This window comes from Camelina sativa, chromosome 13 (genome assembly GCF_030686135.1).
Source record: "Camelina sativa cultivar CO46 ecotype springtype chromosome 13, ASM3068613v1".
Classification (NCBI taxonomy): Eukaryota; Viridiplantae; Streptophyta; class Magnoliopsida; order Brassicales; family Brassicaceae; genus Camelina; species Camelina sativa.
This window is the reverse complement of record NC_141892.1, coordinates 8,422,607-8,446,718: the sequence shown is the minus strand read 5'-3', so window position 1 is coordinate 8,446,718 and position 24,112 is coordinate 8,422,607. Positions and strand designations below refer to the sequence as shown.

The 24,112-nt window shown below is 35.7% G+C and overlaps 3 protein-coding genes and 1 long non-coding RNA gene across 7 annotated transcripts; 2 read left to right on the top strand and 2 right to left on the bottom strand.

The window, feature by feature from the left end:
- Window positions 1–27: 27 nt before the first annotated feature.
- Window positions 28–11,632, top strand: LOC104736118 (myosin-17). Its single transcript, XM_010456047.3, has 39 exons — window positions 28–436; window positions 1,617–1,745; window positions 2,011–2,154; window positions 2,228–2,373; window positions 2,471–2,627; window positions 2,803–2,861; window positions 3,214–3,373; window positions 3,479–3,628; window positions 3,714–3,850; window positions 3,936–4,082; window positions 4,306–4,407; window positions 4,520–4,577; window positions 4,662–4,763; window positions 4,888–4,925; window positions 5,065–5,191; window positions 5,268–5,438; window positions 5,783–5,914; window positions 6,036–6,145; window positions 6,321–6,381; window positions 6,469–6,646; window positions 6,891–7,096; window positions 7,223–7,342; window positions 7,441–7,539; window positions 7,614–7,835; window positions 7,963–8,102; window positions 8,309–8,426; window positions 8,523–8,573; window positions 8,669–8,740; window positions 8,839–9,009; window positions 9,118–9,273; window positions 9,374–9,580; window positions 9,859–9,996; window positions 10,079–10,149; window positions 10,242–10,341; window positions 10,432–10,488; window positions 10,583–10,639; window positions 10,739–10,819; window positions 10,896–10,978; window positions 11,061–11,632. The coding sequence occupies exons 1-39, from the start codon at window positions 434–436 to the stop codon at window positions 11,194–11,196; spliced, it is 4,596 nt and encodes a 1,531-aa protein (XP_010454349.2). The 5' UTR covers window positions 28–433; the 3' UTR covers window positions 11,197–11,632.
- Window positions 11,633–11,868: 236 nt separating this feature from the next.
- LOC104736119 (LRR receptor-like serine/threonine-protein kinase EFR) lies at window positions 11,869–15,972 on the bottom strand. The gene is made up of 2 exons (XM_010456048.3): window positions 12,641–15,972; window positions 11,869–12,550 (listed from the first exon to the last, which is right to left on the bottom strand). Exons 1-2 carry the CDS (start codon window positions 15,342–15,344, stop codon window positions 12,153–12,155), a joined length of 3,102 nt encoding a protein of 1,033 aa, XP_010454350.2. The 5' UTR covers window positions 15,345–15,972; the 3' UTR covers window positions 11,869–12,152.
- A 939-nt stretch (window positions 15,973–16,911) lies between these two features.
- Window positions 16,912–17,810, bottom strand: LOC147929311 (uncharacterized). The gene is made up of 2 exons (XR_015578523.1): window positions 17,466–17,810; window positions 16,912–17,202 (listed from the first exon to the last, which is right to left on the bottom strand). It is a non-coding gene; the product is annotated as an uncharacterized LOC147929311 (long non-coding RNA).
- A 491-nt stretch (window positions 17,811–18,301) lies between these two features.
- LOC104736121 (myosin-17-like) lies at window positions 18,302–21,669 on the top strand. 4 transcript variants are annotated; one of them, XM_010456051.2, is made up of 14 exons: window positions 18,302–18,884; window positions 19,164–19,202; window positions 19,301–19,369; window positions 19,457–19,627; window positions 19,730–19,843; window positions 19,932–20,033; window positions 20,128–20,229; window positions 20,344–20,414; window positions 20,512–20,611; window positions 20,703–20,759; window positions 20,857–20,913; window positions 20,994–21,074; window positions 21,157–21,242; window positions 21,334–21,669. In XM_010456051.2, the coding sequence occupies exons 2-14, from the start codon at window positions 19,167–19,169 to the stop codon at window positions 21,446–21,448; spliced, it is 1,161 nt and encodes a 386-aa protein (XP_010454353.2). In that variant the 5' UTR covers window positions 18,302–18,884; window positions 19,164–19,166; the 3' UTR covers window positions 21,449–21,669. The 4 variants fall into 4 exon arrangements, with proteins under 4 accessions (XP_010454353.2, XP_087338395.1, XP_087338397.1 ...); XM_087482269.1 differs by having other exon boundaries at window positions 18,765–18,884; window positions 20,116–20,229; window positions 20,344–20,426; XM_087482271.1 differs by having other exon boundaries at window positions 18,766–18,884; window positions 20,344–20,426.
- The last annotated feature ends 2,443 nt before the right edge of the window (window positions 21,670–24,112 follow it).

Sequence of the window (24,112 nt, the reverse complement as noted above, 5' to 3'; positions counted from 1 at the left end):
TCAAAAGAGAACATTTTTATTTTGTTTGCTCGAAGAGAGAGAAAAAAAAGAGCCTCCTCCATAGAACAAACGTCGTCTGCAAAAGAAGAAGGCAAAGTCCAGCTTATTCAACAATTCATCAGCTTTTTTCTGTAGAGAGAGAGAGAGAGAGAGAGATTTGAACATTCAGATTCAGCTTTTTTTAAAAAAAAAAATTCTTTTCGGGTAATCCGATCTCCCCGATTTCTCCGTGTCTGCTTTTGAGCTGACTTCAAGGCGAATTTGTGTTGTTTCAGACCCACCAACTCGAGAATCTTCCCGATCTGACTCGTCTAAGTTGCCTTGACTCGCTGAGTCGGCTTTCTGTAAACTCGGAGTCTCTCTTGGATTGGATGAGTTAAGTGGGTCAAGAGAGAAGGATCTATTGGAAAAAAAAGAAGAAGAAAGAGCTGCCATGGTAATATCATCACTTCCTCTTCGTTTTTTTTTCTTTCCGATTGCTTTATTTGCGTGTTTTTATATCTCCAAAGTTTTGATTTTTGGATTTTGACCAAGTAGAAAAGGATTGATTTTTTTTTGTTCCGACAAGTTCTGTTTCACTTGATTTGGTTCTTGTTGGTAGAGAGAGAGAGAGAGAGAGAGTTTTCCTTTGAGATTTGCGTTTGTTTGTCGATCCCACAATAAAAGGAAACGATAAAATCTCGTGAATGTTTTTTAAGGGGTTATGCCACTTTGATCATTGTTGGGAAGTGAGTTTCCGAATTCTATTTAAATTTGCAATTTTATTTGGAAACGATACAAAGTGTTTCAAGTTCTATAAACATTTTAGTCTATAAACATAAGCAATTTTATCTTCAAATTCATTTTCTTGGACTATCATTTTCCTATAAACATTCACTTTTGCGGCATTTTAGATAACTTCTAATATTAGTTGTTGTTCTGAATCTACTACCTAAGATAGCATGTTGTAATACGGTCCTGTGATCTTTCTATGTTATATTGTGGTGATATATTTCATCAGGAAATTCGTGTTTAAAAAACAAATATATATATATACTTTTGGATAAAGGATGAAGATTTTTTAGTTTCCAGAAGTAAGATTTAATTGCTGAATTCATTATATGGAAACTGGGGGATAGGCGTGTGTTATGATTTCTTTGTTGTGTTTGGAAAGGAGTGTATACTCTTATCTCTAGATCCTATTAGAACTAATTTGGGGAGTTGACATAATCTATAAGATCCAGCATCCCTTTATGCTCTTCTCCTATGAAACATGCCACCAATGTGGGTTTGTCAATACCGAATTTGTTCGAAGCTGAATGCTTTCTTCGGTGGTTATTACCTTTTGATCATTATTTTTCTTGTATAAGGTTAAGCTATACTTTTTACATATTTCTTCTGCTTTCTGCATCTATTGCTTATTCAAGGGGATCAATTATTTTTAGGCCTCTATTCCTCATTGATCTCCACACAAATCTTGATAAATATTCTTTCAAGTTTCCTATGATATAAGTATACTTTTCCCTCTAGATAAATTAGAATATCTTTGTGCCAGACTGTTAGTCACCCACATAAACGTATGGAACAGCTTGTGTGATGTTATTAAACCTTACACGTTCAATCTTTATATCTTGTAGGTTGGCCCAGTCAATATAATAGTTGGTTCTCATGTTTGGATTGAAGATCCAGGAGTTGCATGGATTGACGGAGAAGTTGTCAAAATTAATGGCGAAGAAGTTCATGCACAGACCACAAACGGGAAGACCGTAAGTTTTCAATCCTCTTCACATGTTTTTGCATGTAATATTAAAAACACTGTCACTAGATTGGATATATCTGCTTAGGGTTTATATTTATCTTTGTTCAAAATGGCACTAGTCTTCTAAACTCCTTTGCTATGGATACTTGTAACTTCTCTAATATATGAGTTTTGCATTATTTTGCTTGACACTTGACATCCTTGTTTTGTAATTCTATTACAATGATTGAAACCAGATGTTTTATCGACTAATCAATGAAATTTAATCTCAGGTTGTGGCAAATATGGCAAACGTATATCCAAAGGATACGGAGGCACCCCCTGGGGGTGTTGATGACATGACAAAGCTCTCATATTTACATGAACCAGGTGTTTTGAATAACTTGGCCATGAGATACGAGTTGAATGAAATTTATGTAAGTTGTTAGGCATTTTCTACGCTGAGTATTGAGTTCCTCGGCATTACATAACATTCCTAAATATTTGCAGACATATACTGGAAACATCTTGATTGCTGTAAATCCGTTCCAAAGGTTACCACATCTCTATGATACTCATATGATGGAGCAGTATAAAGGAGCAGGTTTTGGGGAACTAAGCCCTCATGTGTTTGCTATTGCAGAAGTTGCTTACAGGTAATTAGGACCAATCATAGATTCCATCAGCAGAATTTCTCTTAATCACTCTTTATTTGTACATTTTCTCATGCTAGTCTATTGCTTCTTTGGTCAGGGCGATGATCAATGAGGGCAAGAGCAACTCAATTCTGGTAAGTGGGGAAAGTGGTGCTGGTAAGACTGAGACCACAAAGATGCTTATGCGCTACCTTGCTTACCTTGGTGGTCGATCGGGCGTTGAAGGAAGGACAGTGGAACAGCAAGTTCTGGAGGTGAAGCGTCAAAAAACTAATGTTTTTCTTTTTTTTTTTCAAAAAACATTTGCTTCGACACTTGTCATGGAGAAAAATATAAGCCTCTACACAGATACTTTTAGTTACTGCATTGATTTATTCATAGAGAGGCTTGTAATATGCTAGCTAATTTGGTTTTGTTGTTGATGTACAGTCAAATCCAGTTCTTGAAGCTTTTGGAAACGCCAAAACACTCAGGAATAACAATTCCAGGTATGTGTATGTTCACTTAGAGATTTTTCCTCTAAATCTTCTCTTGAAATGCTTTTATGAGTTGCATACTCAAACTTGTTCTTGGCTCAAAGCTTCTTCAATCACTACTTGTTAGAAAATTGTTTTGTTACTAAGGAAATTCAGGGAATCAATTTCACAGTTGGCACATAAGCAAATTGTATCACATATAAACTATCTTAATCTCTTGGCCTTCTACATTTGTAAAGTTAAGGAGTAACCAACTCAACAGTAATACGTTCCTATGTGATTAATTGTTGTGTCATAGAGTTATTCTAAACTTCAAAGCAGATGCAGTATCATCATCGTCGCTTTGTTTTTAATCAAAACGCAGTCGATTTGGAAAGTTTGTCGAGCTTCAGTTTGACAATTGTGGGAGAATATCTGGAGCGGCTGTGCGAACATATTTGTTGGAAAGGTCTCGAGTGTGTCAAATATCAGATCCTGAAAGAAATTACCACTGTTTTTACCTTTTATGTGCTGCGCCACCTGAGGTAATGGTGCTACACAATGATGCTAATATACTTTATTGTGTGGCGTTCTGCTTTAGATCACATGAATAGGTAGTTGGGGAATTCATATATTTTCCCAATCTGTAGGAAAGAGAAAAGTTCAAGTTGGGAGATCCTAAGTTATTTCATTACTTAAATCAATCAAAGTGCTATAAACTGGATGGAGTGGATGACACCGAGGAATATCTCGCTACCCGACGAGCTATGGATATTGTTGGTATCAGTGAAGAGGAACAGGTCAGTCTTCGTTTTTCTCCTTTTCCAACAAGAAATGATTTCTTTAGTAGAGCATCTTATTGACTATTCTGATAATTACTATCAGGATGCAATTTTTAGAGTTGTTGCTGCAATCCTGCATCTAGGTAATGTCAATTTTGCGAAAGGAAAAGAGATTGACTCCTCAGTTTTGAAGGATGACAAATCAAGATATCATCTGGATGTATGTGCTGAACTTCTTAGGTATGTGCTGCTTACTTGTTTAATCTCGATTTCTATCTTGTTTATTTTTTTACATCTTTGATCCTGAACCCACTTCTTTCAAAAGGTGTGATGCAAATAAAATGGAAGATGCGTTGATAAAACGTGTAATGGTGACACCAGAAGAGGTTATTACAAGAACACTTGATCCTGATTCAGCCACGGGTAGCAGGGACGCATTAGCAAAAACTATCTATTCACGCTTGTTTGATTGGTATACGAAGAAACGTTCTCTCTTTTGATTTGCCGATTTTGATTTTTGTTTTCACTAAGTTCACTCATCTGTTGTGGACATGTTTCACTTATTGTGTCAGTATATATCATTTATGCATCAGAAATTTGTCCTAGAATGTCTACAATGTTTTTTTTTTTAGTTCAGCTGCCACTTGAAATTTTGTAAATTCTTAGAACCCGTGTCCCTTGTTTTTTTTTTGCAGGCTTGTTAATAAAATTAACATTTCTATCGGGCAAGATCCAAACTCTAAGACAATAATTGGAGTTCTTGATATCTATGGGTTTGAAAGCTTTAAGATCAACAGGTAAATTTTGTAGCTTGCAGAATGATTTATTGTGTAATAGTGTTAAAACTTAAAAGCTTTATTGATTCTTTTTTTCTTTTTTCTTTTTTTTTTTTTTTGTAATTCATTCCAGCTTTGAGCAGTTTTGCATCAATTTTACCAATGAAAAGCTGCAACAACATTTCAACCAGGTCCGTTGTGTTCTTACTATCTTTAGAATAGATTTTCCTCTCCTTACTTAGCTTTGACGTAAAATTTTTTTTTTTCTTTCACAGCACGTCTTCAAAATGGAACAAGAGGATTATACCAAAGAAGAGATCAACTGGAGTTACATAGAATTTGTTGATAACAAGGATGTGTTGGATCTCATTGAGAAGGTGTCCTAATGCCGGCTTATCTAATTTTATTCTTGACGTATTTTTGTGATAGTTTACAACTATTTCATCCTTCTTAATACATATGTGTGTAGTTAATGTGTGTGTTTATGACTTTCTCTTTCAGAAACCTGGAGGAGTCATTGCACTTCTAGATGAAGCATGGTAGGCAACTAGACTCTTTAGACGAAACTGTTTCAGTTTATGCTTATGGACTAAAGATCTTCTATGATTTTGATGAAGATGCTGCTTTGCTAAATCTGACTAAGACCAACTGTATAATGGATACTCAATTCTTTTGCAGTATGTTTCCAAAGTCGACACATGAAACATTTGCTCAGAAGCTGTATCAAACGTTCAAAAACAATAAGCGGTTTACCAAACCAAAGCTATCTCGGACCAACTTTGCAATATCACATTATGCTGGAGAGGTAAAACATCTTTTACATGCTTATGTTAAGTTTAGATAAGTTTCCTATTAACATTCTCTCTTTTCTACTGAAACAGGTAACTTATCAGGCTGACTTGTTCCTTGACAAGAACAAAGATTACGTGGTGGCAGAACATCAGGATCTTTTGATCGCTTCCAGTGATACTTTTGTAGCTGGTCTATTTCCTCGCCTAGCAGAGGAAACATCAAGTAAAACCAAATTTTCTTCCATCGGGTCACGCTTTAAGGTATGGTGTTTTTTTTAGCTCACCATATAGATTTGTTCTCCAAAACTGCTATGCTATATATTCTTACATAAATATCTAAGGAACTTTGATGAATATTCTGTATATAGTGGAAACATTTTTAACACTTTATGTCCTGAGTGTGCTTGATAGAGCAGCCATATCACTAATTCAGACATCATTAACTCATTTCTTTCATTCACTTTGACTTTGTAATTATTATTTTTATTCCATGGCTTTCAATTTTTCACCCATGTTGATGTTAGTGATGAACCATGGTTTTATACATTATGTAGGGGAAACAGTTTATTTGTATCTAACAAGATATGTTCTATCTCAAATTCCAGCTTCAACTTCAATCTTTGATGGAGACACTGAGTTCAACTGAACCTCACTACATCAGATGTGTGAAGCCAAATAATGTACTTAAGCCTGCCATCTTCGAGAATGTGAACGTAATTCAACAATTACGGTGTGGTGTAAGTACAACTGGAGCCTTCTATATTATTTTTCTGTTGTGGTATTTATAGTCGAGGCTCTTCGACCTAAATGTTCGGTTTTGAAACTCACAAACTTACTATTTGTCTTACTTTTGTTAAGGGTGTTCTGGAAGCTATTAGAATCAGCTGTGCAGGTTATCCTACCAAGCGGACGTTTTATGAGTTTCTCAATCGTTTTGGTGTACTTGCTCCAGAAGTTCTAGAGGGAAAGTAAGTCACAATTGATATATACTTTTTGTTTTTCTCTCGTAGTTTTTGTATAATCCTGACAAATGGCCTTGTCTTTTGAAAAGAAATTGGTGTTTATTGTTTCTTGCAGTTTTTTTCCTTTGAAAAAAGACTTCTACTTTTTTGTTGTATGTAATGGTTCCTATTTTCTTTGCAGTTATGATGACAAAGTTGCATGCAAAATGCTTCTGGATAAGATAGGCTTAAAGGGTTATGAAGTAAGTCATTTGAAATTGTACTATGTAATGGTTCCATTTATGTGTTAGGAACTATGTCTAATTTATCCGACATGCTGCCACTTGCAGTTAGGGAAAACAAAAGTATTCCTTAGAGCTGGGCAGATGGCTGAGTTAGATGCAAGAAGAGCTGAGGTTCTTGGAAATGCGGCTAGGAGAATCCAAAGGCAAAGCCGTACTTTCATCGCACGTAAAGAATTCCGTGCTCTACGTGGAGCTGCTATCGTATTACAGTCCAACTGCCGAGGTATCTTCTTCCACAATTTATTGCAACACTATGCTCTTCTCTTTTGTTTCTGTTGTTATAGCTGTCCAGCATTATGGATTTTGGTTTTCTTGTGTTCCCATCAATTAGTGACTTGTTATGGTCCGTTGTTTCGTATTGCCTTGCAAATGTGAAATATATGTAGAGTTTATGTGCCTTTTTTTTCTTCTACGGATTGTATTACTTTTGGAGGAATGAGCTTCTCAATCCTTTTATTGAATTCAAGGCAAATTGGCGTGCAACCTTTATGAGGAAATGCGACGCCAGGCAGCAGCAGTAAATATTCAGAAGGGTTTCAGAAGACATACTGCCAGAGAATCTTACGTAAGAGTTAGACATTCAGCAATAACAGTTCAAACAGCACTAAGGGGTATGGTTGCTCGCAATGAGTTCAGGTTCAGAAAGCAAATGAAGGCTGCTACTATTATTCAGGTCTTTACTAAGAAACATCTTTGGGTCTTTTTTGTTTACATAACTGAGAAAATAAGAGCATAATACGTCTATGTGTGACATTGTTCATTTTAAACCAGCACTGATGGTCCTCCTTTTTTAATTTAGGCTCGTCTTCGTAGTCACCTCGCATATTCTTACTACAAGAAGCTCCAAAAAGCTGCCCTTTCCACACAATGTGGCTGGAGGAGCAGGGTTGCACGAAAAGAATTGAGGACACTTAAGATGGTAGTTTTTTTTTGGGTTAAAAAAAAAACACATTTTGCTAAATTTTCACAACTTCATGATCTGAATCAGGTTCTTACCTTTACAATTTATTGAATCAGGCCGCACGAGACACAGGAGCCCTTAGAGAGGCGAAAGACAAACTTGAAAAGCGTGTTGAAGAATTAACATGGCGCTTACAATTAGAAAAGCGACAGAGAGTAAGTTCATTTCGATACATTGGCATGATATCAAGCTTTGTTTACTTTGTCATTGATAATCTTTGGTAATACAGACTGAGCTAGAAGAAACAAAAGCCCAAGAATTTGCAAAACAACAGGAGGCTTTGCAAGCAATGCGGTTACAAGTTGAAGAGGCAAACGCTGCCGTAAGTAGAGAGCGTGAGGCTGCAAGGAAAGCTATTGAAGAAGCTCCTCCAGTCATTAAGGAGACTCCGGTATTGGTTGAGGATACTGAAAAAATCAATTCATTAACATCAGAGGTGGAGGCTCTAAAGGTATGTGTGTTTTCACTTATACGATCATCCTTCATGTATTCACTATCAAAGTTAGTAAATAATTCTGTTGATTAGGCCCTTAATATCGTGAAGTGGATTGGTTAGCTGAAATCATATATTTTTACAGGCTTCACTTCAGGCTGAACGACAAGCAGCGGAAAACTTGAAAAAAGCTTTCTCAGAGGCAGAAGCTAGAAATTCCGAGCTGGCCACAGAGCTTGAAAATGCTACGAGAAAAGCAGATCAGCTTCATGAATCAGTACAAAGGTACATAAATTATATTTGTGAACAATCAACAGAAAATGGACATATTATAATTTCTCATGTATTTTTGACTCTGTCATTTTGCTTACAAGTTTTGAACTGCGAAGAGACTCTTATTAGTCATTGCTATCCTTGTTGATTGAGTAAATAAGTTATCACTGTGTTTCTCTATTCTGGACTTTTACATGTTGGTTTTGCTTCTGGTTCAGACTAGAAGAGAAGCTTTCCAATTCAGAGTCAGAAATCCAAGTACTCCGGCAACAGGCACTTGCTATATCGCCAACCAGCAGATCTATGCCTGCGCGATCAAAAACAATGCTTTTACCGGTGCCAACAACAATTGAATTTTTTTTCGTCTTTCAGGTGCATATGGATACCAGTTGGTCTGTTTTATTCATGTAATCTTTTCTTTTCAATGTTCAGAGAACTCCAGAGAATGGAAATCTTCGTAATGGAGAAACAAAGACTACACCGGTAAGGGAATGTGAATTTTCTGATTAAATTGCACGTTAAGGAAACCGGCATACTTTCTTGTTTATTTAGTTGCTTATCGTCTATAAATGTCACAGGACATGACTCTAGCTGTACGGGAACCAGAGTCTGAGGAGAAACCACAGAAATATCTGAATGAAAGGCAGCAGGTATCATATATAAATATCTTAATGATGGGATTCCCTTTCTTGCATTATTGCACTCTGCTTTTCTCTTAACATTATGTTATAATCTTCGTGTCATTCAGGAAAACCAGGATCTACTAGTCAAGTGTATCTCACAAAATCTTGGATTCGCTGGGGGCAAACCTGTTGCTGCATGTGTCATATACAAATGTCTCCTTCACTGGAGATCATTTGAAGTCGAAAGAACAAGCGTCTTTGACCGTATCATTCAAACAATTGCTTCTGCCATTGAAGTAAGTTGATTCATTCTTGCTTCGTTGTTAAGAGGCATTTATGACTATTTCAACATGTTATAAAGCCCAGTTTCTGGATATCAATTGGAAATGTTGTCTTCCATACAGGTCCCAGATAACAATGAGGTTTTGGCGTATTGGTTATCTAACTCAGCCACTTTATTATTGCTTCTGCAACGCACACTGAAAGCAACTGGCGCAGCTAGTTTAACGCCGCAGAGACGAAGAACAACATCAGCTTCCCTTTTTGGAAGGATGTCACAAGTAAGAAAGCCGCAAATCAATTTGCTTACCTAAATTTGTTTATCTGCCTTGGTGTATCAGCCTCAATTCATCTTGTGTGCATCTTTAACAATCTAAATAGGGATTAAGGGGATCTCCTCAAAGTGCTGGGCTCTCTTTTCTGAATAGACAAGGGCTCACCAAGCTTGACGACTTGAGGCAAGTTGAAGCAAAGTACCCCGCACTACTTTTCAAGCAGCAGCTTACTGCATTCCTCGAAAAGATATATGGAATGATCAGAGATAACCTAAAGAAAGAGATATCTCCTCTCCTTGGCTTATGTATACAGGTAACTCTTTGTTTTTGTACAACAGTTTCTAGAAAGAGAGGTTATAAATTTAATGGCTTGAAATTAATAACCGAACGTTCTGGATAAACATTTCTTAGTCAACGCCTTCAAAACCTCTAGGATGATTCTACTGCTGACTTTAAAAATATTATTTTCTATTGCTAGTGAGAAGGGTTTTCATGTAGTTCTTTGTTGTTTCTCCTTTGTGAAAGTTGATATGCTGGTACTTTTTTAGCTTTAGTTTCGTGAAATTTTTTCGATTTCGTTACATAATGCAGGCACCAAGGACATCAAGGGCAAGTTTGGTGAAAGGGAGAGCACAAGCAAATGCTGTTGCTCAACAAGCTCTGATTGCCCATTGGCAAAGTATAAGGAAAAGCCTAAACAGTTACTTGAACCTAATGAAAACAAATAATGTGAGTCTCGAAATTAGCAAAAGTAAAAGTTATATTTTTGTTTTGGTAATGATGATTACAATATATATAATACATGATACAGGCTCCACCCTTCTTAGTCCGCAAAGTATTCACACAAATATTCTCCTTCATCAACGTTCAGCTTTTCAACAGGCATGTGTCACTTGTAATCTCTCCTTTTTTTTCTTCTGTCAAATCTCTTTTTCCTTGGTTGACAGAAATATTTCTGTCATAACATTTTGCAGTCTTCTTCTACGTCGTGAGTGTTGCTCATTCAGCAATGGGGAGTACGTTAAAGCAGGTTTGGCCGAATTAGAGCAGTGGTGTGTGGAGGCTACTGATGAAGTAAGCCGAGATTTTGTCACGCTGTGCCTTTAAAGTACTTATATATTTTTACATCTTTTGAAATGGAATTGTTGTTTCATTTTCTTACAGTATGCTGGCTCAGCTTGGGATGAGTTGAGGCATATTAGGCAGGCTGTTGGCTTCCTGGTAAATTTCTTAGTCGATACTATACCACTTATTTTATGCGCTCCCATGAAATTGTGATGAGGTTAAATTTTGCTTCCTTTGACGCTCTGATCAGGTTATTCATCAAAAACCGAAAAAAACCTTAGATGAAATTACAAGAGAACTCTGTCCGGTATGTAGTCTCTTCTACTCAGTCAAAGCGATTTTTAGCTCATTAAAGTTAAATTATTTTTTCCATGAGATGATCACTGAAGTTGCTTTTCTGGTCCAGGTGCTAAGTATACAGCAGCTTTACAGAATAAGTACAATGTACTGGGATGACAAATATGGCACTCATAGTGTTTCTTCAGATGTATGATTCACTTGTAAATAATTAAGATTTCTCTTGTCTAGATATGATATTAATTGTGTTCTTTCCAAAACCGTAGGTTATTGCAAACATGAGGGTTATGATGACAGAGGACTCGAACAATGCCGTAAGCAGCTCTTTCCTTTTGGACGATGACTCGAGGTAAGCTGAAACTAATTTGTGTTCAATATCTTTTGCACCCTTCCCGTTTCTCATCTAATCCAAGAAATCAATCACAACACAGCATTCCGTTCACGGTTGAAGACATATCAAAGTCAATGCAACAAGTGGATGTAAATGACATTGAACCTCCTCAACTTATCCGTGAAAATTCGGGTTTCGGATTCTTACTCACACGTAAAGAAGGCAGTACATCGTAACTGTCCCCGAGGAGCTCGGTATTGTCCACCTAAGTACGATTGTTTCTACCGCATATACATAAATACATCGTACCACTGCATTCCTATGGGCGTTTTGTGTATATTAATTTCTTTTTCGGTTTCTATTCTTTCTTCTTCTTTGTTTTGGGGTTCAGTCTTTGGCCTTTGTATTTGTGGAGAGGCCGAGTTTATTTCATTCTTTGCATCCCTGTAGTTATGGAAACTCACAGGGGTAATTTGTTTGCCATTTGGTTTTGTCATAGAATGGCTTAGGTGTGTTTGATGCTGTCCTGCCCACAGAGGGGAGGAGAGTATTTTATTTTAGTCAATTACATATTTTGTTGGTTTGGGCGAGTCTTTATAATTGTAATGAAGGAAAGAAAATTTGTTTTCACTATTTATATAGGTTGCACATCAAATATTTTTTTCATTTAAATTGTTGGTGAGTTTCTGCTTTTACTCGAATCAGTGAAAAGTGTTTTCTTTTGATACCTGTTTCTAAATCATGAACAGACCAAAGTACACACATTCTTGCATATTATATTGGGTACTCGGTCGAAATGTTAGCAGGTTTGTCTATTGATGATGGGCTTTGTCTTGTTATGAGTGCACTTCTTCAATAACAAGTTTTGCTCAATCTTTATGGGCATAGACACAGAGAACTATATTGTGTTTCAAAACGAAAAAGGATATTCAACAACCATATCTATGTGGTCATAATCATTTTTACCTACAACAAAAAAAGGATTAAAAGTGATTTAAGACTACAACAGAGCTAGATTACCAACGTTCTTTATTCCCTTGATATATACTAATAAAGTAATAAGTAGTCTCTCCCAACATTGATCTGTTTCGATGAAGCAGACGCAGATACTCATTACTAAAGCAGAAGCAGATACTCATTTACTGTTGTCCATAAGTAGCTGAGAAGGTGATGGTGACGTCCTCGCTTTTGTCTAGATTGTATTCATGTCCGCATTTAACATCCATTCCTGAGGAGAACTTTCTGGAGCGTCCCCGGGGCTTAGCTCTTTATTAGTTCTCTTGGAACTGAAGAACTTAGATCTGATTGAGATTAATTCTTGAACTGCTTCAGCAGTTCTCATCCTATCCCTTGGATATTCTTCAGAACACCTTACTCCCACCTGCAAAACTAGTCTCAATAACTCATCAGTGGCGTTGCTGCCTCCACTGCTTGTGCAACCGGACAATTCTGACTTCGTGTAGCTGTGGAGGTTATAATCGCCTGCAAATGATTCATCTGTCGGTTTCTTTCCAGTAAACATCTCCAAAAGTAGAATTCCAAAGCTGTACACATCTCCTTGTATTGATGGTTGGCCTCCCATTCCATATTCTGCAAACATATTTCAAAGAAACAACATAGACAATGAGGTTGGATGATTCAAGGTTGAACAATACTTTTTGCATATATATGTTTACTTACCTGGTGCCGCATAGCCAATGGTGCCTCTGACACCAGCAGAACTAAACTTGTCTAGAAAAGATTCTCGATCGTATTTATAGAGGAGCCGAGCCAAACCAAAGTCACTAACATGAGCAGTCAGATCACCGTCTAAAAGAACGTTGCTTGGCTTAACATCACAGTGAGCAACAGGGTCATGACAATGAACGTGCAGATACTCCAATGCGGAAGCCACATCTATTGCTATGTTGAGTTTCTCTGCAAGTGTCAAGGGTCTCGAGTGAATATCTCCCCTTTCCTCATCCTCTGGCTGCAGCCACATATCCAGACTTCCTTTTGGCATGAACTCATAGACCAGAGCTCTGAATTCATTTCCCTTGGAATCGAGGCTTGAACAAACTGTTATCAGTCTAACAAGGTTACGATGCCGTACACCCTTGAAGGTCTCACATTCCGCCATAAAGCTTTTAGTTGCTCCATGCTTCAAGAGGTTCAGAACTTTAACAGCGACGACTTTATTCTCAAGGCCTAGCAATCCTTTATAAACATTACCAAAATTGCCTGAACCAATCAGATTGGTTGAAGAGAAGCCACTTGTTGCACTATCAAGCTCTTCATAACTTACCTTTTCATGGAACATCCCCAAAGTTTTAGAATCAGGTTGGTTACTATCACTGGAATTATTCTTGTTTCTCCTCTTCATGAACCAACACAGAGAAGCCACAATTATGATTAGCAAAAGTGAAGCTATACCTAGACCAATACCACTGGCAACTTTCTTTCCAACTGAGAGCGGCTTTCTCTTCCTTGGTGATGCCTGCACAGTGCATGGTTTTAGTTGCATTTCTATGACGCCTCCGCATAGATTTTCATTTCCAAAAACAGAAACTGTTGAAGCATTTCGAAACACTCCTATCGTTGGCACCCTTCCCTCGAACTTATTCATAGAAAGATTCAGATTTTGCAGCAATGGAAGGTTGGCCAGATATCGAGGTATGCGGCCAGAGAGATTGTTGTTGGAGAAGTCAACCTTTTTTAGGCTTACCAACCGGCTTATGTCTGGAATGGCTCCCTCAAACGAATTTCCTTGCACATAGAGAAATTCCATCGAGAGACAACCACCTATAGCTTTTGGGATCTGTCCTGATAATTTGTTGTTCGAAGCACCTAGTCCAACAAGAAGTTTTAACATTCCAACCTCTTCCGGAAGAGAGCCGGTCAACAAATTGTCAGAAAAATCTATATAAGCGAGGGATGGAATTTGCAGTATTTCCTGAGGTATACTCCCATTCAACCTATTTGTATCAAGCCATAGGTCTAGCAAATATCGACAACGTCCAAGACTCTGAGGGATTTTTCCGTGGAAACTATTGTTATTCAAATGGAGCTTTTGCAACTGAGTCATGCTGCCAAAATAAGATGGTATTTCCCCAGATATTGCATTTGAATACAAATCCACAACTCGCAACCCCAAAAGCTTCGTGAAAGAGACGGGAAGTCCTCCAGTCAAAAAGTTTGTTTCTAAACTGAGTTCTTGCAGGCTTTCAAGATTCCCGATGTCACTAGGAATGGTCCCAGAGATAAGATTTCCTCCAAGGTACAGACTAGTCAATTTAGTGGACAGATTGGATATGGAGGCAGGCAGCTCACCTCCAAGTATATTGTAACCAACATCTAAATGCTCTAACTGAGTGCAGTTCGCCAATGCACCAATAAATTCAAGATCACTGAACGAGTTATTTCCCAGTGAGTTGTTACGAATCCCTAACCACAACAGATTACGTAATTTTCCAAAGCTCAGAGGGATACTTCCTGTCAGGTAATTAGATGATATATCAAACTTTTCAAGGCTTGAGATATTGGTAAGTGTTATGGGAATAGCTCCAGTGAACTGATTTGTTCCCAAAATAAGCCTTCTTAGATTTGGTAGAAGATCACCAAAATCAGGCCTAAGGTTACCCGAGAAGAAATTGTCAGCTAGAGATAGATACTCAAGCGAGGAGATGTTGTACAGTGCAGGAGGAAAACCACCAGAAAAACTATTCAGTGATATTTGGAAATATACCATTTGAGTCAATCTAGCTACTTCGTCTGGAATCTGTCCTTCCATATGGTTATATGCAAAGTTAAGTTTCAGGAGTGAAGTCAAGTTTCCTAAAGACGCCGGAAAATGTCCCGTAAGGTTGTTTATACTAAGATCCAGTATGGCAAGCTTAGAAAGTGAACCTAGTTCTGAAGGAACGCCATGTCCTAGATGGTTTGACGATAAATCAAGAGCTGACAGTCTGGAGCAGCTAGAAAGACTAGGAGGAATCCTACCTTCGAGAAGATTAAAGCTTATGTTCAAGTGTTGGAGCCTAAATAGCATTCCAACTTCTTGAGGGATGGTACTTTCAAAAGAGTTGTCCGCAAGATTAAGTAATCTGAGAAAAGAGAGATTACCAATGGAAGGTGAGATTGCACCGGCCAATTTGAATCCTCCAAGGTTCAGACTTGTAACTCTTTCTTGCCTGCGGCCACATGTGACCCCAATCCAATTGCAAAACGGGGAGGAGTGATTCCATGAGGCCAAGACCTCTCTCTTGTTTTCAGAAACTTGAGACTTGAACTCGAGCAAAGCTTTCATGTCAGTCTCATTTGAAAACCTGGCTTCAGCAAAGAACACGCTGCAAAATTGAAGCAAGAAGATAGTAGCATGGAAAGCAAGTGAAAGAGACAGCTTCATGTCGCTTATACAAAGGTAAAAAAGGTTCTGCTTCTAACTTAAAACCAGAAAATGAAAGGAATTTTTAAGGTAAGAAAAATCCAAAATACGATTGCATTACTGTCGTGGGTGGGGCTAGTAAATGCGGTTCAAAACTGAAACTCATTTAAAATGGTCACAAAATCAAAACAAAGTATGTGGACTTCTACTTTTCATTTTTCAACAGTCAAACTTATTAAGGTGTGTAAACAGAGTGAAAGCTAATTCCAAGTTTGGATTTTTCGAAGTGAATTCAAAGACACTTGATAGAAACCCTCGTTTGAACAGAGTAGAGACAAAGCATTTCCACAAACAAAACACATTGGCCGACAACATAGACAACCTCTTGTGACATTAAATAAAATCTTGTGTCAATCTAAACTTTTATTTTGACAATCATCGCTTCAAAAAGTTTGGATTTTTCCGAAACTTAATTCAAAGCCCTGAAACAAATACATCTACGAAAGCGTTGTTTGTACATGGAAACAAAAAAAAAAAAAGAAAAAAAAAAAAGAGGATTTTTACTAAACGATTTTGAGTTTCCTGTATCGGCGTCGTCGTCGATCAATTCTTGTGTTTTAAATACACCAGAGTTGCTAATTTGAGTAACGCCATCGGTTTCTGCAAAATGAGCTCATATTGGGATTTCCTTCGAGTCTATGCGCGTCAGTGTGACGATAACAAAGCGTCAGTGTGACAATAACAAAACGGCAAGTAGTTGTTAACTAAGGAGAAAAAAAAAACAGCTTGTAGTTTTTTGAAGTGTTATGTGACTTTCTTTGCTCAAGTTGTTTCGTCCACTCACTCTTATCAACTCTCTCAAAATTGTGATAAACAGCAACCCCTCTTTTCCTCTGAGAGTGTTTTCCTTACCAAAGCTTTTGACTGATTAAAACCCAACTCTTTGCAATTTCCAGTTTGCTTTTAGACGAGCTAAACCGATTACAATTTGTTGAATTGAATCATGTTTTAACTTTTAGCAGAGACCAATCAGAAGAAGGGACTTGGAGAATTACCTCAGATAGATCAAATTGCACAGGAGAATTTTCTCATTAGCCATCAAAGTTAGAAGCTCTCCAGTTCCAAAGACTCTCTCCTCTGGTTTACTTAACATCAAAGTTGGTGATGTAAATAGATCTTACCACATATGCATATTTTGGATCAAACTCGTAAACGTTATTGCGAGAGAGAAGCAAAAAGAGAAGTGAGATTCAATGCTGATAGAATTCATTTGGGAGCTAATCTCGCTTATGTGGCGGTGAGGTCGGCAGATCCAAAATGGAGAGGCGTGAGGCTATGCTCTGGTCTTGGAGGATGTGACCAGGCTGAGTTCTTCTTGCGGAGCTTTCAGAACATTGCTGATGAGGACAGCCATGCGAATGTTTCATTTTGGCTAACTTAGGCACGACCATCAGGTGGTCGAGTATTTTGTTCCGGGGTAACCTTACTTTTATTGTTAGAAAGAAAAAAAACAACTCTATATATAAAATTAATCATATAATTCATATCCACTATGTTTTTTTTTTTTAAGTTTGATTGCGAAGGCATAGAAAAAAAAACATTACTTTTTATTTTATTTTATTTATTGTAAATTAACACGATAATCATAAGTCGGATGCTAAAATTGTATAAATACAACGTTTAAATTGCTTAGCATTAGGGGACTAATAGCAACAACAACGTGCTAGACCACCTTGGCTTACACAATCTCCGTTGTGGTATCCCTTTTTAGTACAGGCTGCCAAACATTCTCGTGACCAAAATATTAATCTTGACCCATACCCATGTCCTCTAATACACACAGAGATGCAATTATCCGAAACTTTGTCGATCTCTGCATCTACACAAAACCACCAAAATATATATATTAAAATATGTATATGCATAGCTGGTGATAGAGATGTGCAACAAGTGCATTTGCAATGGCACTATACTAAATATAAATGTATTTATAGGCTCAAAATAATTTTCACAAAATATTTATATGTAAGTAAGGCCCATTTTTCTAAAATTGAACAGAGAGTATAACAATTTTTGTGATTTTTACACCTGAACCCTGTGTATATGCAAGTATATGTATTGTATATTTGTATATATACTTACGTATAACATGTCTATATATTATTTAGAGTTTTGTATAGACTCCAAAAGTTATGATTATTAGCATATCACAATCACAAACCCAAAAGATTTAAATATATCTGAGGCAATAACAATATGATTGGACAACGAAACTGCTAATATGACAATTTGAAAAATCACCAAAGCTTTTGTGATACCCATTATGATATTTATTATTTTGTATAAATTTAACTGAATAAGATGGTGCTATCTTTTAGAGAGATTCCACTTATATAATTAATCTTAGTTTTGGTAATTTCATATTTCCCAATCCGCTTAATTTTGCTATTAAATGTTTTTCCAAAAAGTTGTTGACATTTATTTTGTATTTTGAACATATCTTTTGACTATATATATATATATATATATATATATATATATATATATATATTTTTGTTGACTATATCTTTTGACTATATATATATATATATATTTTTTGTTGACTATATCTTTTGACTATATTAAATGAAAATATTAATATTAATGAATGAAAGGAATATGATAGATCTGACAAGTAAAAAAATTATATAAATTTATATAGTAATATAATTCTCTTCTTTTTTTTCTTCTTATCATTAACATTAACAAACATTTATTTGCGTTTAAATCTGGATAGCAATGAGTGACACCAATAATACAAACATTTATAGGTCAAGATCCATACCATTTCATATATAGAACTTTTCAAAAGATATAAACAATTATGATAAGAAAGTGCATCAAAATCTTACTGAATAGATCACACATTAATTTTTTTTTAAAGATATTTAGTACTATAAAAGTTAACTTATCAAATTTGAGAATTTGAGAATTTTTACAGCTTGCAAATTTGAGAATTTATCTATAATGATATTTAGTCTTTTTTTGTCACAATAATGATATTTAGTCCCTTTTTGCAACTTTTTCCTACAAAAAAATTTCAATAGATCACACATTAATTTTTTCTTAAAGATATTTAGTACTATAAAAGTTAACTTATCCAGCTACAGCTTACAAATTTGAGAATCTATCTATAATGATATTTAGTCCTTTTTTTTGTCACAATAATGATATTTAGTCCTTTTGCAACTTTTTCCTACAAAAATTTCAATAGATCACACATTTAATTTTTTTAAAGATATTTAGTACTATAAGAGTTAACTTATCCAGCTACAGCTTACAAATTTGAGAATCTATCTATAATGATATTTAATCCTTTTTTTTGTCACAATAATGATATTTAGTCCTTTTTGCAACTTTTTCCTACAAAAATTTCATGTTTTTTCTTTATTTGCAATTTTTTCTTTTTAAGAAAAAAAATCCAAATTTGGATCCTGAACATTTGTATAAATGGATACATGTGGAAACCATCGTTCTTGATTGACCGTATCATTCATACAATTATTAGCTTCGGGCATTGAAGTAAGTTGTTTCTTCATTGTTCACAAGCCCTTTCACATGTTGAGAAAAATTTATGAACTAGCAGTTTGTTCATGTTTGTTAATCTTAGCCAATATACTTTTTTCATTGTTTTGTGACTTCCGTTTTCTTTTACAAGTTTTGATGCTACAGAGAGGCTCTAACTATAATCAAAGAACTTTTTTCTTCTTTCTGATACATATGAATTGAAATGGTTTTTTTTTTTTCTGATTATATTTGATAATGAGACCCTAGACACTTATAATGGTTTAAATGTCACAGGACATGAATCCTTTTACTGAGGCTGATATTGTTATTCAGGTCATTACTAATTATCCACTTAATTAAACTGCGTTATTCTTGGTTACTTAACTAAGAAAATAAAAAACCATGATTCGTCATGCTCAAAATTGAATCAGGCTACACAAGAAACTGGAGCCCTTAGAGAACGGGAGGCTACAGAGAAAACTATTGAAGAAACACCTCCTGTCAGTAATGAGACAGACACTCCAGTATTGGTTGAGTATACACTAAAAAATATTTTAACATATAACTTTATCTTTGGTGTGAATCAGGAAAACCAGGAAGTACTAGTGAAGTGCATCTCACAAAACCTTGGATATGATGGAGGCAAGCCTGTTGCTGCATATGTCATTTACAAATGTCTCATCCACTGGAGATCATTTGAAGACAAAAGCACCAACATCTTTAACCGTATTGTTCAAGTGCTTGCTTCGGCCACTGAAGTAATAAGCTCGTTCTTTCTTGTTTCATGGTTACCTACAACATATTCTAAACCCTGGAACGTTGATAAGTATCAACATGGACAATGTTGTCTTTCATTACAGGTCCCAGATAATAGTAACGAGGTTTTAGCGTATTGGTTATCTAATTTAGCCACGTTGTTTTTCTTACTGCGACGCATGTCCGCAACCGCAAGTGCTACAACACCAATGTCCCGAGTAAGAAGCTGCAATGCAAATCTTTCGTTCTTTTTAATCTGCCTTAATGTGTGTTAGCCTCAGTTCTGTCTTGTTACAATCCAAATAGGCATTCAAGCAGAAGCTTGTTGCATTCATCGAGGGAATATATGGAATGATCAGAGATAATCTAAAGAAAGAGATCCTTCCTCTCCTTGAGTTGTGTATCAAGGTTACATATCTATTGATCTTTTGTGTTTATAGCTAACTTCTGATCCGCCTGTATACTTTTATCGATTAATTTATCGAGTTAGTGGATAACACAGAACCCAGGGACGATAGCAGAAAACACACAACCTCTAGTTGCTCACTGGCTTAGTATTGTGGAAAGCCTAAACAGTTACCTGAATCTAATGAAAGCAAACAATGTGAGTTCTGATGATCCATTAGAAAACAAAAAAAATAACAAAAGAGTAAAACTTCACGTTTTGGGTTTCCAATTTGAGACAATCTATTGAGCAATGATGATTTACATGATTCAGGTTCCACCTTTTTTAGTCAGCAAAATATTCACGCAAGTATTCAGCTTCATCAATCATCAACTTTTTAACAGGCATGCTCAGTTGTAATCAGTCCTCTTTGTCTCTTTTTTTTAACTCAGTTTTCTTTCTTGGTTGACTCAAAGATCGGTAATAAATTAACTTGTGTAGTTTTCTTCTACGTCGTGAGTGTTGCTCATTAAGCCATGGGGAGTACGTTGAAGCAGGTTTGGCTGAACTGAAAAAATGGTGTGTAGAGGCGACCGATGAAGTAAGCCACAATCTAAGTTTACCACACTTTTGCCTCTTCCACATGTTCATCCCAAAAAAAAATGACTTATTGTTTCAATTTTTTATTACAGTATGTTGGCTTAGCTTGGGACGAGTTGAGGCATACCAGGCAGGCTGTTGGTTTCCTGGTGAAATTCTTAGTTTACGCTATATATGTTACTCCTTATATGCTTCCATTACATTGTTTGCTTATGTAAACTAATAACTTTTTGGCTCTCTATCCAGGTCATTCGTGAAAAGCCGAAAATGACCTTAGAAGAAGTAACAAGAGAACTCTGTCCGGTATTTAGCCTCGCTCTTCTACTAGGTTAAATCCGTCTCTTACTAATTACTGAACATTGTAAGATTTTTTCGTGTTTCAGGTGCTAAGTATACAACAGTTATACAGAATCAGCATAATGTATTGGGATGGCAAATATGGCACTCGGACTGTTTCTTCAGATGTATGTTTCACTTTTACATAACTAAGCTTTGTTTTTCCCCTAGATAATGTTATTAACTATGTTTTTTTCCAAAACTGAATAGTTGGTTACAAACATGAGGGCTATGATTACAGAGGACTTGAAACGGAATCCTGTAACCAGTCCCTTTCTTTTGGACAATGACTCGAGGTAACTTAAGCTTATTTTGTGGTAAAATCTCTTCGTACATTGTACCCCTTGTCATTTATCAACTAACGTGAGGGAATCAATCAAAACACAGCATTCCATTCACTGTGGAGGATATGTCAAAATCAATGGAACAAGTGGATGTAAACTACTCTGAACCCCCTCCTCATTTGCTCAACGGCGATTTTGATCAGCTTCTTACTCACTAGGGCAGAATGTGGCATAGGAGTGTTTGATGCATTAATCTTGCCCTAAAAAAGTGTATTCATTCTTCCTTTTAATTTCTGGGACGGATTCTGTTTTAGTTCTTCAATTGCTGGTTTGAGTGTTGTTGCAATAATGGAACGTTTGTTTTAATTTTTTAATTGATGTCTTAACAATTGATTGATGCCTGATACTAAAAAAAATAACAGCTAAATCTTTGGAAACATATTTTGAGTTTATTGTCATCTTTAGCTCCAAGTATCTTCATCATATTGATCTCCTCCCAACTTCTATATCCATAGTTTGTTGTATCAAACACCACCTGCATTAAAATGAAATGAATATGATAATGAAGAATGAATTATTCAACAAATGTTTTGCTACCAATTGTAAATGTAAAGAAACCAAAGAGAACACACAATTAGGTACACAACCAAGCTCAAGTTTCTTTACTAGGAAAATTAGTTTCACGTATTAAAAAAATAAACAGCAAGTAGTTCCGGAGGATAAAACAGCACGTAGGTTTTGAGCAATTAAGTCAACAAGTGTTACGCCTATTCTTCTTCACTCAGCTTATCACAAACAAGATATAATATTAATTTTTACTGTTAACGTTAAATCAACTCATTTTGTAAAATCGCAAGTAATTACATAATTATCAACTCGTTTAGGATGTTAATTTGTGGACATCTGGAAACCCATTAACAACAAGCAAAGCAATATTGAGCCTTAATTAGGCCTGGGCATTTTAACCGAATCCGAAACCCGAACCCGACCCGAAATAGGCAGTGCGGTTCGGATTTGGATAGTACTAAATACCCGATCGGATTTAGTTTTTTTGAAATTCGGATATCCGAACTAACCCGAAATAAATACAAAAATGTATTTAAGTGGGTTTGAACCCAGTACCTTAGACATTTACAAGTTTATCATAAACCATTTTGTCACTTTAGTTTTATGTCATAGTATGAAAATGTTAATTATTTATATATATATATATATATATAAAAACATGACAAGCAAATCTACAATCAACAGAACCTATAATTATTTTATTTTTTTTATTACCCAGATCAATTTTAGTAGAAACATGACAAGCAAATCTACAAAAAAAATATAGTTTGAAGAGTGAGTGCGGTTGGAAGATAAATATGAATCATATCATATAATTTGCTATAAATATTAGATTTGGTAGGGAATTTGAAGGATTTAATTTTTGAAGTAGTGGCCATGGATAAACAAATCTAGGGTTTTTTTTGTTTGAAGAAGAGAGATGAAGAAGAAGGAGACAAAAAGAGGAAGATAGAAAGTATATATTTTTTTTTTATATGACTTCGGGTAATCCGAAATTACCCGAACCCGAAGACACCCGATCCGAACCCAACCCGATATTAGAAAATACCTGATCGGATTTTATATCTCTACATCTGAAAATCCGAAAACCCGAACATCCGAACCCGAATCCCATCGGATACCCGGATGCCCAGGGCTAGCTTTAATAGACCAAAACTTTAGTGCCATAAGCCCAATAAAAAATTAACTCACGAGTATGACTATGAGCACTTTAAGTCAGTATTTCAAAACCCCTAGTCCTAAATCGACGATTCACCTGGCCTGGCCATCCTCCGACCTCGATTACTGTTTTCTTTCACTGTTGAACCCGGTCTTGTATCAAACCCTTGAAGTGCTGATATGAAGATGAAGGTACATAAATTTGAAAGTTGCTTTGTTTCAGCAGTGTCTTTTTTTATTATTCTAATTGCTCATGATTTTAAACTAGCATGGCTGTGTCATTGATCAGGAAAACAATGCTTTTACCTGCCTGCCTACTACATATAAATTATTTTCTTCTTTCTTCTTTCTGATTGAATTTTCAAGTTTATAATGTCACAGGACATGGATCCTTTTACCGAGGCTATTGCTACGAGTGTTCAGGTCATTACTAAGTACCCTCTTAATTAATTAGCGACATTCTTGAAACTAAGAGACCATATGGATCGTCAATGTAACTTTTATAGAGATATAAATAATTTTACATTAAATTTTACATATAAATAATTTTATAGAGATAAATCACTTTAGCCATTTTAAAACAAATTATAATGTAACTTTATAGGCAATTTATCCCCCAAAAAAAAAAATTGTAAAAGTTAGACTTTGAAAAGTTGTGGTCAAAGATTTTCTTTTAGTTATTATAGCTGACCAAAAAAGGAGGTAAATCTATACAGATAAATATTCATCCGCGATACACCGCGGGTTAAATTTTTGTTTATAAATGCAAAATGTAATTTATTTATTATATTAATTATATATGTAAGTAATGTCTTTGTATATTTGAAATGTACTATAGTTTTGCATCAATATATTATGTAGTGTATAATTACTATTTTTTAGGTGTAGTGTTTTATTATTTTCTAAAAGAAATTAAAATAACATGAACTAATTTCTTAAAAAATATTTGTAATTAAATTTATTTTTTGGGGTAAATTTTTATGGGTTTTAGATATCATGATGTTATGGATTTGGTGAGGGTTTGAATGGTGACGGCGGACAAATCTGTCAGCGGACTAAAACGTCCCAAAAATAGGGCAGACAACAAACCGCTGCGGACCAATTTTATTAGTAAATAGTCTGCAGTGGCACTTATCCTCAAATATTTTATATAAAAT

Coding starts and splice junctions, on each gene's coding strand:
- LOC104736121 (XM_087482269.1), top strand. CDS start 19,167: ATGAATCCTTTTACTGAGGCTGATATTGTTATTCAG. Junction 20,230..20,343: donor ATCTAATGAAAGCAAACAAT/GTGAGTTCTGAT, acceptor TACATGATTCAG/GTTCCACCTTTTTTAGTCAG. Junction 20,427..20,511: donor TTTAACAGGCATGCTCAGTT/GTAATCAGTCCT, acceptor TAACTTGTGTAG/TTTTCTTCTACGTCGTGAGT.
- LOC104736119 (XM_010456048.3), bottom strand. CDS start 15,344: ATGAAGCTGTCTCTTTCACTTGCTTTCCATGCTACTATCTTCTTGCTT. Junction 12,551..12,640: donor CATTGGCTATGCGGCACCAG/GTAAGTAAACAT, acceptor ATATGTTTGCAG/AATATGGAATGGGAGGCCAA.
- LOC104736118 (XM_010456047.3), top strand. Junction 1,746..2,010: donor AGACCACAAACGGGAAGACC/GTAAGTTTTCAA, acceptor ATTTAATCTCAG/GTTGTGGCAAATATGGCAAA. Junction 9,997..10,078: donor ACCTAATGAAAACAAATAAT/GTGAGTCTCGAA, acceptor TACATGATACAG/GCTCCACCCTTCTTAGTCCG.